At 46.5% G+C, this 12,964-nt stretch overlaps 2 protein-coding genes across 12 annotated transcripts in view; one reads left to right on the forward strand and one right to left on the reverse strand.

The window, feature by feature from the left end:
* Positions 1-8,737, reverse strand: part of EFCAB11 (EF-hand calcium binding domain 11) — a 108,230-nt gene extending 99,493 nt beyond the window's left edge. For all 3 annotated transcript variants that reach the window (XM_081123793.1, XM_081123791.1, XM_081123792.1), the window contains exons 1-3: positions 8,548-8,737; positions 7,911-8,006; positions 4,852-4,897 (exon numbers count right to left, since the gene is read on the reverse strand). In XM_081123793.1, the coding sequence (XP_080979919.1) occupies positions 4,852-4,897; positions 7,911-8,006; positions 8,548-8,622 (217 nt within the window). In that variant the 5' untranslated portion in view covers positions 8,623-8,737. The remainder of the gene's footprint in view (positions 1-4,851; positions 4,898-7,910; positions 8,007-8,547) is intronic.
* A 1,142-nt stretch (positions 8,738-9,879) lies between these two features.
* The window catches only part of TDP1 (tyrosyl-DNA phosphodiesterase 1), a 60,020-nt gene continuing 56,935 nt past the window's right edge, over positions 9,880-12,964 (forward strand). For 3 of the 9 annotated variants that reach the window (XM_081140204.1, XM_081140209.1, XM_081140212.1), the window contains exons 1-2: positions 9,880-10,248; positions 12,205-12,776. In XM_081140204.1, coding sequence (XP_080996330.1) covers positions 12,212-12,776 — 565 coding nt within the window. In that variant the 5' untranslated portion in view covers positions 9,880-10,248; positions 12,205-12,211. Of the gene's footprint in view, positions 10,249-10,507; positions 10,564-11,900; positions 12,081-12,204; positions 12,777-12,964 lie in introns of those variants that run through there. The other 6 variants (XM_081140210.1, XM_081140205.1, XM_081140211.1 and 3 more) reach the window with 6 other exon arrangements.

Genomic DNA, 12,964 nt, shown 5'->3' on the forward strand with positions numbered 1-12,964 from the left:
AACACTGCGAGACAGGTAAAAGTATTTATAAACAAATAAAGAACCATCAAATGCCAGGATTAAGATATTTATTATTCCTCTCTAGAGCCCAGTTTTCTCATTTTAACAAAGGGAATAGATGACAGATGTCTAGGTTTCTTCTAGTTGCAAACTGTTTTCATTCTCTGTGCTTAGAGAAGATATAAAATGCATCACAGAGAACAAGGGTTGTAATGAAATAAAACCCTATAAAGGAGGCAATAGTGAACACTGGAATCAACCCCAAGGTAATCTGCTGCTTCCTTAAATGAGTGGCTTGATTTTTTTTCTCCCACTAATATAATTCCTAGATCCTGGTACCTGAACAGTTTTTGCTGATATTTGTTTGTTATGTTAGAAGCATTAAAAATGTTATTAGCACCTTTTTGCTCTTCATTCTGGCTGTCCTTAGATTCTCCCAGTGTGACTGTCCTAGAGACTTTCTACCCTTATTTCTAATGGATTTAACTTAACTTTCCACTCTTGATTTTTCACAAGGAACCTCCACAGAAACGACCCACTTTTAGAGAGATCAGGAGCTCATGGGAAGCAGGATCTGGGCACCCAGGTTTAGGTACTGTGTGACATGTGTGCATCTCAGGGCTCTGCCAAGTCAGGGGCAGTCCAGGATGTGAGTCTGGCCCTCAGCCAGGAAGCTGGGCAGCAACTGGGCACTACATAGAGAATCCTGGGCATGTGAAGTGGTGGCCTGACCCTGCCGGGACATAAGAGCTGCAACTAGCAGGAGAATTCCCAAGTCACAGCTACCCAGAAGGACTCTGGAAAGTTGATTACCTGAATGCATAGCTCCCAGAAAGCCAAGGCCAACATTTCAGTTCTTCTTCAAGATCAAAACATTAAGGAGAGATGATATATTTGGAAAAACATTTAATCTGTGCATAAGCCCTCCTACTGCAAGAAAAAGAACATATAGATATGACTTATGCCACTGAAAAGGAGGAAAGGGGGAGTTGGTGGCCTGAAATTCGTTTGGTATTGGGAAGGTCCAAGGGAAAAAATCATGTCAGCAGTAATCAGAGTTCAGCAGTGATGTCCTGCTGGGACAGCTATTTACTATTCCTCTTGGAAGTTTGCGGTCTTCAGTCTCCCCTTTCAAGTGGATGAGAACTGAAGCTAGAGAGTTAGCACGCTGGCTACAAGTCTATTCCTTTAAATCATGAAGAAAGTGGTGCTTTGAGAAAGTTAATTTGATATTCACATCAAGGCCAGGACAGGAAGGGAAAAGGCTGGAAGCTTGTAGACTCAGGACAGTCCTTTCCCAGGAATTTTGGAGCAAGGTGTTAAGCACCTACATTTTTACCTCATCTCTCTGACCCGGTCTTCCTGTTTCTCAGATGACTAATTTACTTTGGAACCTTTGAAATATAGTTTAAAATTAATTATTAGGAAAAGCTGCTGTGAAGGGAAGCATCCTAATGATCTAATTGAGAAGTGGATGTGAGAAGAGATGTAATATCCTTGATATGAAATGCAAGGAAATACACAGGGGAGCAGGTCGGGGAGCATTTATCATCAAAGTCAAAAAGCCCTCAGAGGGAAGACTAAAAAATTCCAGCATTGAAGTAATCCTTGGGCCATAATGAATTTGAGAAAATGTTCCATAATAAAGCAGCCTTCAATATATATGAGAGAACTGAGGCATGGGACAGACCACGTGAATGTAGTGAATGCATAGGAACTCTTGTCCGAAACTTAAAGCTCTAATGTACATCAGAATTCGTATCAAAAGGAAGCTCTATCCCTGCAACAAATGTGGGAAATATTTCTGCATGAAGTCAAAATTCAAGAATTAGAGAACTCATAAAGGAGAGGAAATTTTGTAAATTCCATGAATATATCTTCAGCCACAAGTCAACTCTCTCTCAAACACCAGAAAACAAAGAAAACATAGGGGAGGAAACAAGTGATGGATACTTGGAGCATCCATTTGCCACAGATCAGTCCTCATTTTACAACACTCAGGGAAGAAGGTGGAAGAACCTTCTGCCAGAATTTTCTCTTCACTGTATATCAAATTACCCACACAGGAAAGAAACCATACGAATGCTAGTGCATGTGAAAAACCCTTTTTACGAAGTCATATCTTACTAAATGTGAGATAATACATGGGGGGGGGTCTCATGATATTGAATGTGGGAAAAAGTTCTGCTGGAAGTCAACCTTTACTCTACACATCAGAGAACTCACTGTACCTGAAAAGAGCATGGGAAGTCTTTCTTCCAGAATAGCACCTCCCTATACATCAAAGAACTGGTGGAGGAAAGAAACGCCTTCTGTGTGACGTCAAATCCCTAATTCAGAATCAGAGATTGCACATAAGGGAGAAAATCTGAGAATAATGGGCATGAGAGGGTCTTCAGCAACAGCCACACTGCTATATCAGAAATGTCACAAAGCAGAGAAGCGCTGTATGAATGCCATGAGTGCGGGGAGACTTTCATCCAGACAGAATCGCGCACTGGCTGCCAGGGGACCCCTAAGGAAGAAACCCCTCAGCAATGCAAAGAAATGCGGAAAATGTGCAGAAGGCAGAAATCTTCCTTCTAGTTTAGAATATTGCATAGAAACCCAGAGAAAAAAATGTAGGGAAACCTTCACCAAGAAGTTGCAACTCACTGAACAGAAGCAATGTTTGAACAACCTGGGGAAATTCTCCTAGCAACAATATTGTTCTAAGTCATGTTTCACACGTAATACCAAACCTTGTATACAAAAAACAAACAAACAAAAAACAATCCAGTAATCTCTTTTATAAATCTAACATTTATAAATAAAAAGATTTTTCAAAATAAAGGGAAAAAAATCAAGGCCATCAAAAGGACAGAGGAGCCAGCTTGAAGAGGAACTCAGTGGTTAAACCTGTGATAAGTTTGAGCACTAAAATAAGGATGATAATGAATTATGAACCATTAAAAGCATATAAATTCACAAGTCCGTACTGATAAGGAAGGTAGGTAGGTAGTTCAGGAAGGAGGGAGATCTCTTGCTTATGGTAAAATGCCAAGAGCTAACTAAAAGCAGCACTGGGATTAGAAAATCATTATTTTGCAACCATTATAGCAAAAACTAGGTCAAACAAAAATCATGAATGGATGCCAAATCAAGGAGAAAATTTTGATGAGAAGCAGAATATTTGCAGTATCTTACACATGTCCCTCCCTACACTGCCTATTCGTTGCAAGGGAAGGAAATATAAAAAGAAATAATGCAATGGAGAAATTGGACAGCACCTTGACCAGTGATAAAAATTAATATTATCCATGAGAGAGATATTTGTGCCTCCAAATGTGGCACCCTGTGGGGGACATATTCCCCTAAACAGGATTCTGGCTGAAAATGCTAGACTTCAACCTAATTACAGAGAAACATCAGGCAAACACAAAATGAGTGCTATTCTTTTAAAAAACAAAACAAAAAAGAACAGTGAGGGGTAGGCTATTTCCTCAAAAATATCCATGTTATAAAAAGGCAAAAAAAAGTCTACAGAAATATTCCAGATTAAAGGAGGCTAAAGGGACATGACACCAAAGAAAAATTCCTGCAATAAATGAGGAAAGATGCTGCCACGGACATTATTAGATCAAGTGACAATGGAACAGAGACGAGAAATTCGATAAAAACATAGCATCGAGATAAATCTATGAGGTTAAGTGTGGTTACGTACAGTGCGGCAAGAGAGGGTAGTGGTAGAAAGTGCAAATGAGAAAGCAAATGGGGTAAAATGTTAACAATAAGAGAATGTGGGTAAAGGGTATAGAGCTAGTCTCTAGCCTATTTTAAATTATTTCTTAAAAAAGGAATTTTTACAAAGCCAAGCCAGCATGCTCTGGAGCCTATCTCCCCAAACAGCACGTATGCATCTCCCTTTCTCTCTGTGGCCTCTTCTCTGGGCCACTCTGCTAAGCTTAGAAACATCTTCATGTTCCAGAAAACAGAAAGCAAATACTGCTCTTGATCCACAGCCACCCTGGACCTGCTGAAAGACTGAGGCTTAGCTACTCGCGTACTCACACCGTCACGCTTTCTCACTTCCCAGCTATCTTCAGCCCACTCCAGCCTGGCCGCTGCCATCGCCACACAGAAACTGCCCTTGCTCGAGTCACCGAGCACCCCGGGCTGCCAACACCCAGGGATCCTCTCCGGTCCTTATGCTCCTTGACCCTTCCACTGCATTTGACACACCCGCTTCTCCTGGCTTTGGATCAAACACTCCTGATTGTCCCTGGCCCTTCAAACTGCCCTTTTCCACCTCCCCTCGTCCCCTACCTGACTTCTGATGGTTCTGGTTCCTAAGGTTCTCAGTCCCCTGTATCTCGCAAGGCGGTCTCGCCCATTCCCATGGCTTCAAAAGCCTTCTCCAAGCTGACAACTCCCAAATTTATTTCTTTAGCCCACAGGTTTGCTCTGAATTCCACCTTCATATAGCCCGGCTGCCTTGACCTCATTGCTTGAATCTTCTCAAAACTGAACTCTTGGTCTCCCCAAACCTGAAATCTTCTCCCCCAGCCTTCCCATTTCAGTAAGTGCCACTTAAGCTGCTCAAGTCAGAAAACCCAGATCATCCATTGGCTATTGAAATTATAAGCAACATTTTTTTCTTTATGCTTTTCAATGGTTTGAATTTTTCCTACAATAAACATACACTTATGAATACATGAATTCATCAAAATTAAAAGAACCCAAACTTCTTTCTCTGAAACAGAACACAAAGATGTGCTTAAACCCAATGCTTTATAGGCTCTATATCTGCTCTATATTTCATGCATGTCTAAATAAGAGTACTAAAAAATTAACATTAACTTTATTAATTACCGGAAGTGTTTGAATTTACTGAAGACATCACAGCATCAGCTTCTATCTAGAAAAGAAAAAAAAATAACAGGGCATATAATTTCATCAAATGTTTTCACAGTGCAAGTTCTTAATTCCTGGGGTGTGGGGAAGGGGTGTATTTTCTGAGAAAGCAACTCTGTTGAGCCTGCACACAGGCGGTGTCGCAGGACAGCTATAATGATCATTTTTCTCTTTCCTCAGTATCTACAAGATACCAGATGCTAATCTGCTGCAGACTCCACATTGGCCAACGCAGTCTAAGCATGGAAATCAACCTGGCTGTCACACAGGCAGCATAACCCAAAAGGTAACCTTCCCATTTGAGACAAATACAGAAATTGTTACAATAGGCTCCACCTGCTTTCACTAAATATTAAAACACAGTATAAACATTATGGAATTAGCACCTTGGCAGCACCTGACATAGTATCTCTTGGATTGCGTGCCCAGCACTTTCCTGGTTCCTCTTGCCTCCCCCAGATGTTCCTACTGCATCTTCTTCATGGAGCCCCCTGCCTACCCTTAAATGTCGGTACTCCCCAATATTCTAGCCTCAGGCTACTGCTCCTCACACTCTGGCTACTCTTCTTGGGCAGGCTATCCAGTCTCCCGTTTTGAGCTACCACCTGTAAACTGAGGGGTCCCCAATCTATCACCAGCGCTCACCTGTCCACCCAGTTTCAGATTCCTGTACCTAAGAGGCAGCACAATCTGAGAGCAGACCTTTACCGCCATAACAGGGCACCAGCACAGGATTTAATGACCGAATGCACTTGGCACGCTCGTAGCCTCCTCAAACTTAATGTGCTCCCATCTGAACTCACTGACTTTCCTCTGAAACCTACTCCCAAGTTTTCCTACTTGGTGGCATCACAATTGCTTCAGTCCTGGTGTCACACTACTCTCTTACCGCCACCACATCCAATCAATCAAAAGGGGGGAATTTCTCCCACCACCACGAAGTGCTCCCAGACGCTGCCCCTCAGAGATCTAGCTCCTCTAAACGACGCTCGGACTCCTATTACAGTTGCCACTAGGCTCAGACCCTCCTCCTTGCCCCCTTCACTTTCTGTCTTTCTCTTAGTATCTATCACGGAGTTTTATAAGTGTCTCTACACTGAATTGTAAACTGCTTCAAAGTAGGGTCTATGTTTTATTCACCTTTATATCTCTAGCAAGTAGCAATGTTCTTTTTATTAAATAGGAACATAATAAATTTCATCATGTAAACAACTGCATATGTACATAAGTGATTTATTACATAAGTGCTCTGCTGCTTCATGACCTGCATTCAGTAAATATTTCATTTGCTCAAAAGCAATACTCAAAAATAAAACTCTGAACCTCATCCCAGTATAAAAGTAAAAACCTGTGAAATTTCACACAGGGTACACATTAAGTGTCACTTACCTAATAAAACCTCCTTGTACAAATGATTGATACGTGTATAGGTGATTTGCTATATCAGTAACTTTAGTGTTTAGTGATCTTCAGACAATAAACGTTTCATTAGATTAAAAAATAAAATTCAAAACCTCAACCAGGTATGAAAACGAAAGCTAAAATCTGTTAAATTTCATGAAATGTACATACATAAGTTATCACATCACTGTGCCTGTCATTAAGTTCCTCACTTAGGTTCTAAAATTAAAACCAACTAAGTAGACACAGGGTGATAAAGGCAGGAGGCCAGGTATCTTTCCATCTGAATCAGGTTAAGTGCAGTCTTCAAAGACTGAGTCTGCTTAGCTGATCTGCTTTAATTTTCCAGCTGAAATGATTGCAGGTTAACAGGAGAGCTGCAATTTCCGGGAGCCAGCCCTACTTCTCTGAGCTCTGTAATCAGCCTCTCAGTGTAATCGAACATCCCCTAGTAGTTGAACTTCTAGGAACCCACCTGAGGTATTCATGGGAACTATCTGCATCAACAGACCGAGTTTACTGTGAAGTTGTGATGCATTTAAGCACAATGAAGGTTGGAGAAGTGGGACATCACTTGGTCCCTGGCCTCGCTGAGCTTGTAATCTGACATAGAGCCACTCATGAGCAGCAATGGGTCAAAGCGACTGTCAAGCTGTTTGGTCTTAACGAGGGCATGAACGAGGGCATGAGCGAGGGCATTCCGGGCAGAGTCCTAAAGCAGATTCACTGATATTCCGTTAAACTCTCATTATTAGTGAATTAATGCAACCTTTCCTGGAGACCAATATCCAGCAAAATTTCCTAAGTACCTAGGAATTGTACTTCTAGGAATTTATCCCACAGATGTACATGCCCAAGCACAGATACAGATATAAAAGGATGTTCATCGCAGCAATGTTTGCAGGAACAAAACAAAAAAAAAATCTAAACGACCAAAACCAGGAAACTGGCTAACGAAAATACTATGCAGCTATTTTTTTAAATGTGGTGGTGGTGTGTGCTTTTTATGTCCAGCTATTGTTAAGTCAAAAAAAGGAAAGTTACGTTTCCAATAGAATGCTATGTACGCACATGTTGGTCACGCGTAGCAAATTTTGGACTGATAACGCAAGAAACTAAATGATGGCAACCCGCCAAAGTGGGACCCTCTGCGGGCCGGGGGGGGGGGGGGGGGGGGGATTTACATTCAACTTTACACTTTTCTGCACTGTTTAAATTTTTTTAGTATGTCAATGTATTAATTTTATAATTTAAGCAAAGCAAAAAACCCCAAAAAGACATGTTAAGTCATTTTTTAAATCCTGCATGTCACTTCCTCTATGAATTCCTCCTGTTACCAATACTCCCCCTCCCGGCCTTTCCTCTTTTTGACACCTTTCTAGCATCTCACATTTATTCTAATCAGCAGCAGCCTGTCATGGGCTCCAGGGAGGGAGCTTGCTAATTCAGTTGGGGTCTAAAGAAAAGAAAGTAAAATTCAGCACCGGGCACATCTCGGAAGCTGCTTACAAGGCAGCGATTAACTTTATAAACATCACTCTCTGCCCCTCGCCATGCGGCGCGAGCCTCGCCGCGCGGCCGACCCCACCCCCACGCCCCGAGAAAAGCAAACGCACCTTGCAGGGCTTGTACCCGAACAGCATCCCCACGGCAACTTTGAAGTCCTCTCGGCTCAGGTAGCCTTTGTTATCTTCGTCACACGCTCTGAACACCTAGAGAACATCCGAGACCTTCCGTTAGGCCAGGAACGCTTGTTCTGTCATTTTCTTTATTACTACTTTATATTAAATTGGAACCGCCGAAATCTAAAACTCCGCCCGCCCAGCAGGCGGGGAAATGGGAGTTTCATTACCTGGACTTTTCAATTCTCAAGAAAGCTTAACGCTGGGCTCAAACTCACCCCTCAAAAGCTCCAAAGGCTTAATCGATAACCAGACGCAAATGCATTTTCCTTTAGACTCTCGGGATCATTTCTAACCCAAACTTCGGTCCTGGAAACAGGCAAAGGCGCTCGCTGGGGAAGGCGGGGGGAGGGACGCGGGTTAGTTAACGGGCGGTGTGGGGACAAGAGGGGACTGAGAAGCAGCCAGAACACACGGCAGGGAGCCCGAGCCTCGCAGCCCGGGGCTCAGTCACTAACACCCACACTTCGCAGGGACGGCCCCGTCCCGTCTCGGCCACGAGGCTCAGGAAGACCCAGGGAGGGAGGCGGCCGTGAGAGCTCCGGGGCAAGGTAAAGTCCGAGACACCTACTTCCACCCATTTCCTGTGCTCTGCGGGGCTGGCTTCCCACGTCCGCGGCCGGGCCCCAGCCTGGGAGAAAAACATCGCGACGGCCACTGCCCAGCAGGGACGGTCTAAGCCGGCGGCCTCCGCGGCCCGAGCCCTACGCGCCGCCGACAGCCTGCCACGCCCACAGCCGCTCCCGGAGCTGAAAGCTGCCGGGTTCCTCCAATGTCTCCGCTCATTGGACGGCCCACAAGCCATTAGCGTCGGCCCCGCAGTTCTATTGGCCAGAGGCTTTGTTTATAACGTTTCCCCGGAACAGCCAATGGCGGAGCGGCTCCCAGGCCCGCCCCCAGAGCCGGGCTCCGCCCAGGTTGAGCCCTTTAACTCCCTGAGCGCCGCTGACGAGCCGGCCCGCCCAGGGGCTGCTTCAGCGATTCCTCTCCTCCTCTGCTCCCACACCTCGCAATAAATTACTTTGGACGATTTTTGTCTACGGCATTGTGCTATCGTAGGAGAAACCAAACAAAACGAGCCAAGCCCGGCATGCACGTGCAGATCAGCAAATCACTGGGGTCGAGCCCTCCGGGGTCAGCTGTGTCCTCCCGGTAGCCCCTGCACCTAGCACGATGCCTGGCGCAAAGCAGACGAACCAAATGAACTCTTGAGCATATTTACGCAAGTTACTTCGTTCAAGCCCCTGGCAGAGGAGCTCGGTATGAAAGAGACTTCGAGAATAAGTAGCATAAGCAGCACTGAGCCCCAATTCCATAGCGAACATCCTTATTACAGCCAAAGAGTGTGGAGAGGGTTCCGTTGTGCACAGGAGCGTATCCTAGACTTGTCTTTCTTCGGGCAAATCAGCACGATTAAAAAGCACACGTACAAACACACGCCCGCCGGTTTGCATACGCGGTCGAGTCCGAGGGGAGCTCATTTAACCTTGCATTTCACAGCAGGCTTTACAGTGTGCGCCCCAGGCGAGCCCGTTTCTCCAGAGACACAGGCCTCGGCCCTCAGTTGCCTCGAACCTCAGCTGGTCCTCTCTCCGCCTTTAACCCCCCCCCCCCGCAGCCTCGAGCCCCGGGAGCCTGAAGCTGTCGGTGAGAATCCCTGTAAATGGGATGAGCTTTGCTAATGAACTAAGAGAAAAGGAGGTAACAGTGTCTCCGTGTTTTTGTTGTTGTGTTTTTGTTTTGAGAGAGAAGCCAGGAGGCGAGCCGAGACCGAGAGGCAGTGAGGTCTTCCTTCGCCCCCTCCTGGGAGAGCTCCCTGCAGCCCTTCCGGACACGGTGGTCTTTAGGACCCGGCGGCGGGCGTCCCGGAAGGGGAAGGGGCGGGGCCACAGCCTCGACGTCCGCTCAGGTCCGGGAGAGTTTGAACGGCGCGCAGGCGCAGGCGCCGGCGGCCGTGGCGCTGCGGGACCCCGAGAGGCTGCGGGAGCTGGACCCGCGCTCCTGCTCCTTCCGGCCGGGTCGCGGCGCGCGGGCCGCTCGGATCCCGCCTAGTCGTGAGTGCCCGGCGGGGCTGGGAGCGGAGCCTCTCGTAGATACCCGAGGTAGCGCTGGGCCTTGACTTCCTCGCGTCGTCGTACCTAATAGGTGCGAGCGGCAGGCGCCGCCACCCGGGTCCCGCCGGGAGTGTGGGCGTGAGGGCGCCCGCCGCCCGGGCTCTTGTTCCTGCCTCTGCACCCGGTGGGTGCGTGGGCTCGGCTGTGAGGAGTGATCGGTAGGTAGCGCTTGCTGAGCGTTTACCCCCCCCTCCACCCCGCCAACCACTTGACCCTCCCGTGCTGTTTCCCGCGTAGACGGGAGCGGCCGTGGTACTCAGTGTAGACCGGCTGTGGAAGTGAAATGAGTGAATCCCTGGAGAAAAGCTTCGAACTGTGCCTGGCCCGAGGTAGGCGCACAGAGAAGTTAGCAGCTGTCATTACTTCCCAGGCGTACCCCGACTTCACTCACTCCGCTCTGTCCCCACCGCCTTCATCAGGCAGCTCCCCGAGTCCCTGCAGGAGCCTCCTCTCGTTATTCTCCACGCAGAGCGGTAAGGAACGGAATCTTTTTTAAAAGGGGTAAACCGGGCCAAGGTCTCCTCCTCCCCTTATTAAAACCCTTCAGTGGAGCCCCGTTGTTCTTAGAACAAAGTCCAGTATCTTTACCACGCCTTCCTCCCCCTCTTCCCCACTGCCTTCGTCCTGGGCCATTGCATTCCTCGCCCAAGTCCTTCTGTCTTCTCTTGCAATTATGTTACAGCCTCCTTCCCAACCTACTGCCTTTGCAAGTTGGGTCCCCTCTACTTGGGATACTGCTTCACCCCACGCCCGCTGGCTCCTTTTCATCCCTCAGGCCTCACTTAAATATTACTTATTCAGACTGTTGCAAAATTAGGGCATCCCTGATACTGTCTCATACCTTAAGGTGTAAGGAATGTCTGTAAAGATACTTTGTTTCCTTGTTTGTTTATTTTTGTGTTGGTCTGTTTTCTTTCCCCCTGAAACCATCTGTATGTTAACTCTTTATTCCCGGTGCTTGGCACATAGTAGCTGCTCAATGAGCATTTGTTGAATGAATGAACTCTGGGAGGTAGGTATGGTACCCCTATTAGAGAGGAGGAGACTGAGGTTCAGCAGCTAAGTCTGAATGTATGTGTACCACCTGGCAATGACTGGATTTGAGATCGGGGCCCCTGTTTGCCCACTACTGGCCACACAGGGCCTCAGTTGAGGAGCCTTACTACTTCCAGGCGCTCCTGATGATTTGCAAGCTCTGTAAGAAGCGACTAGAAGTATAGAATCGCGGGGGGAGAGGAAGAGCTAGCAGCTTTAAAATTTGCATCTACAAAATTTTTAAGTCAGTAAAAGTTCTAACATTTCATGTTGGCACTTGGTGGGAGAATTTCTTTAGATTTTCCACCCTCCTTGGCATCTGTTTTCCTCTTGTGAGATAAAGAAAGTGGAAATTAGACTGTGTGGCCTACAAAATAAAAGTGTTTTGCTTCAGTGCAAGTTCTTTGTCTGCAGGTTTTAGCAGTTTGATTGAGGACCAGGCCAGTAAAGGTAATTATCTATTAAATAGTTTGGTCCTCATGGTAGTTCTTCTAATAGATAATGTATATACAGAATTGATCATTTGACGCTGCCTTGAGGACTTTGTTAAGATTTGGGGGAAGTAGCTTATCTTTGGGGAAGTAGGAAATAATCACCAAAGTCCTTCGGGGTTCATGCTTCAGTGAGGGATCGCTATGTAAATTCCAGTTTGACTGTAAAAATTTGAACATACTCAGAATTACTCTTGAAATCCCTTAAATTGGCCTTAACCCCAACCACCAGTTGGAAGCTTCAGGGTCAACAATGAACATTTTTGTTTCGTTTTCCACTTTAGCTCAACCCCCATTCGTGGGGCATCTAAGAACAAGGTCAAGATTGAAAGACTAAGGGAGAGGAGGAGGAGGTGATCAGGATTTTTCCTGCATTTTCTTTGCCAAATTCTGTAGCAGGTCCTGGTAATGTGCCTCTGACCACCTGCAAAGCAGCTGATGTTGGTTACGTGGCTCAGCATCTGGTAGGTGTCAGTGCGCCGTGTGTGTTGCGGACGCTCATATGGTAGGGAACTTGAGAGCAGTAGAGTTAGTTTGCTGATGGCTTAGTGAATGAGACATAATGATATTTCCATCTTTCGTTTCCAGAAGTATAATGTCTCAGGAAGGTAGTTATGGGAGATGGACGATATCCAGTAGTGATGAAAGTGAGGAGGAAAAGCCCAACCTGGACAAGCCGTCTACCTCTCTTCTCCAGCCTGGGCAGGAAGCAGCATGTGAGCCAAGCTACACCTGCTCCGAGGCTCGGAAAGCTGCCCACAGGAGGAAAATGTCACCCGTGAAATTCAGCAACACAGATGCCATTTCAGAAGTTTTACCTCCCAAGAGGCAGAAGAGTGGTTCCCAGGAAGAGCTGGGTTGGTGTCTCTCCAGCAGTGACGACGAGTTGCCACCAGAGACGCAACAGAAGGCAGCTAAGAAAGTGGCCGTCAAAGAGGAGAAAGGCGTCTCCCCTCCCAAAGATGGTGCTGCCCTGGGAGCTGGAAGTCACAGCCCCCCTGCCCGCCACGTGCGCACAGAGGATGGAGACGAGTATGAAACGTCAGGGGAAGGCCAGGACATTTGGGACATGCTGGTTAAAGGGAACCCCTTCCAATTCTACCTCACGAGAGTCTCAGGAATTAAGCCGAAGTATAACTCCGGAGCCCTCCACATCAAGGGTAAGTGGTGCTGGTGTCTGGAGCTGTCACACTGCTCTTGAGAGGCCCCGTTGGTGAAACTGCGAGGGTAGCCTGGTATTATCTCCAAGATCATCATGGTCTTAATCACTCTCAGGAAAAAGAAAAATACCATTTTGACAGCAAATGCAGGGGTTTGACCACAAACTGTTTACTTTGTCAGAAAATCA

The sequence above is a fragment of the Miniopterus schreibersii genome (genome assembly GCF_964146895.1).
Source record: "Miniopterus schreibersii genome assembly, chromosome: 1".
NCBI lineage: Eukaryota > Metazoa > Chordata > Mammalia > Chiroptera > Miniopteridae > Miniopterus > Miniopterus schreibersii.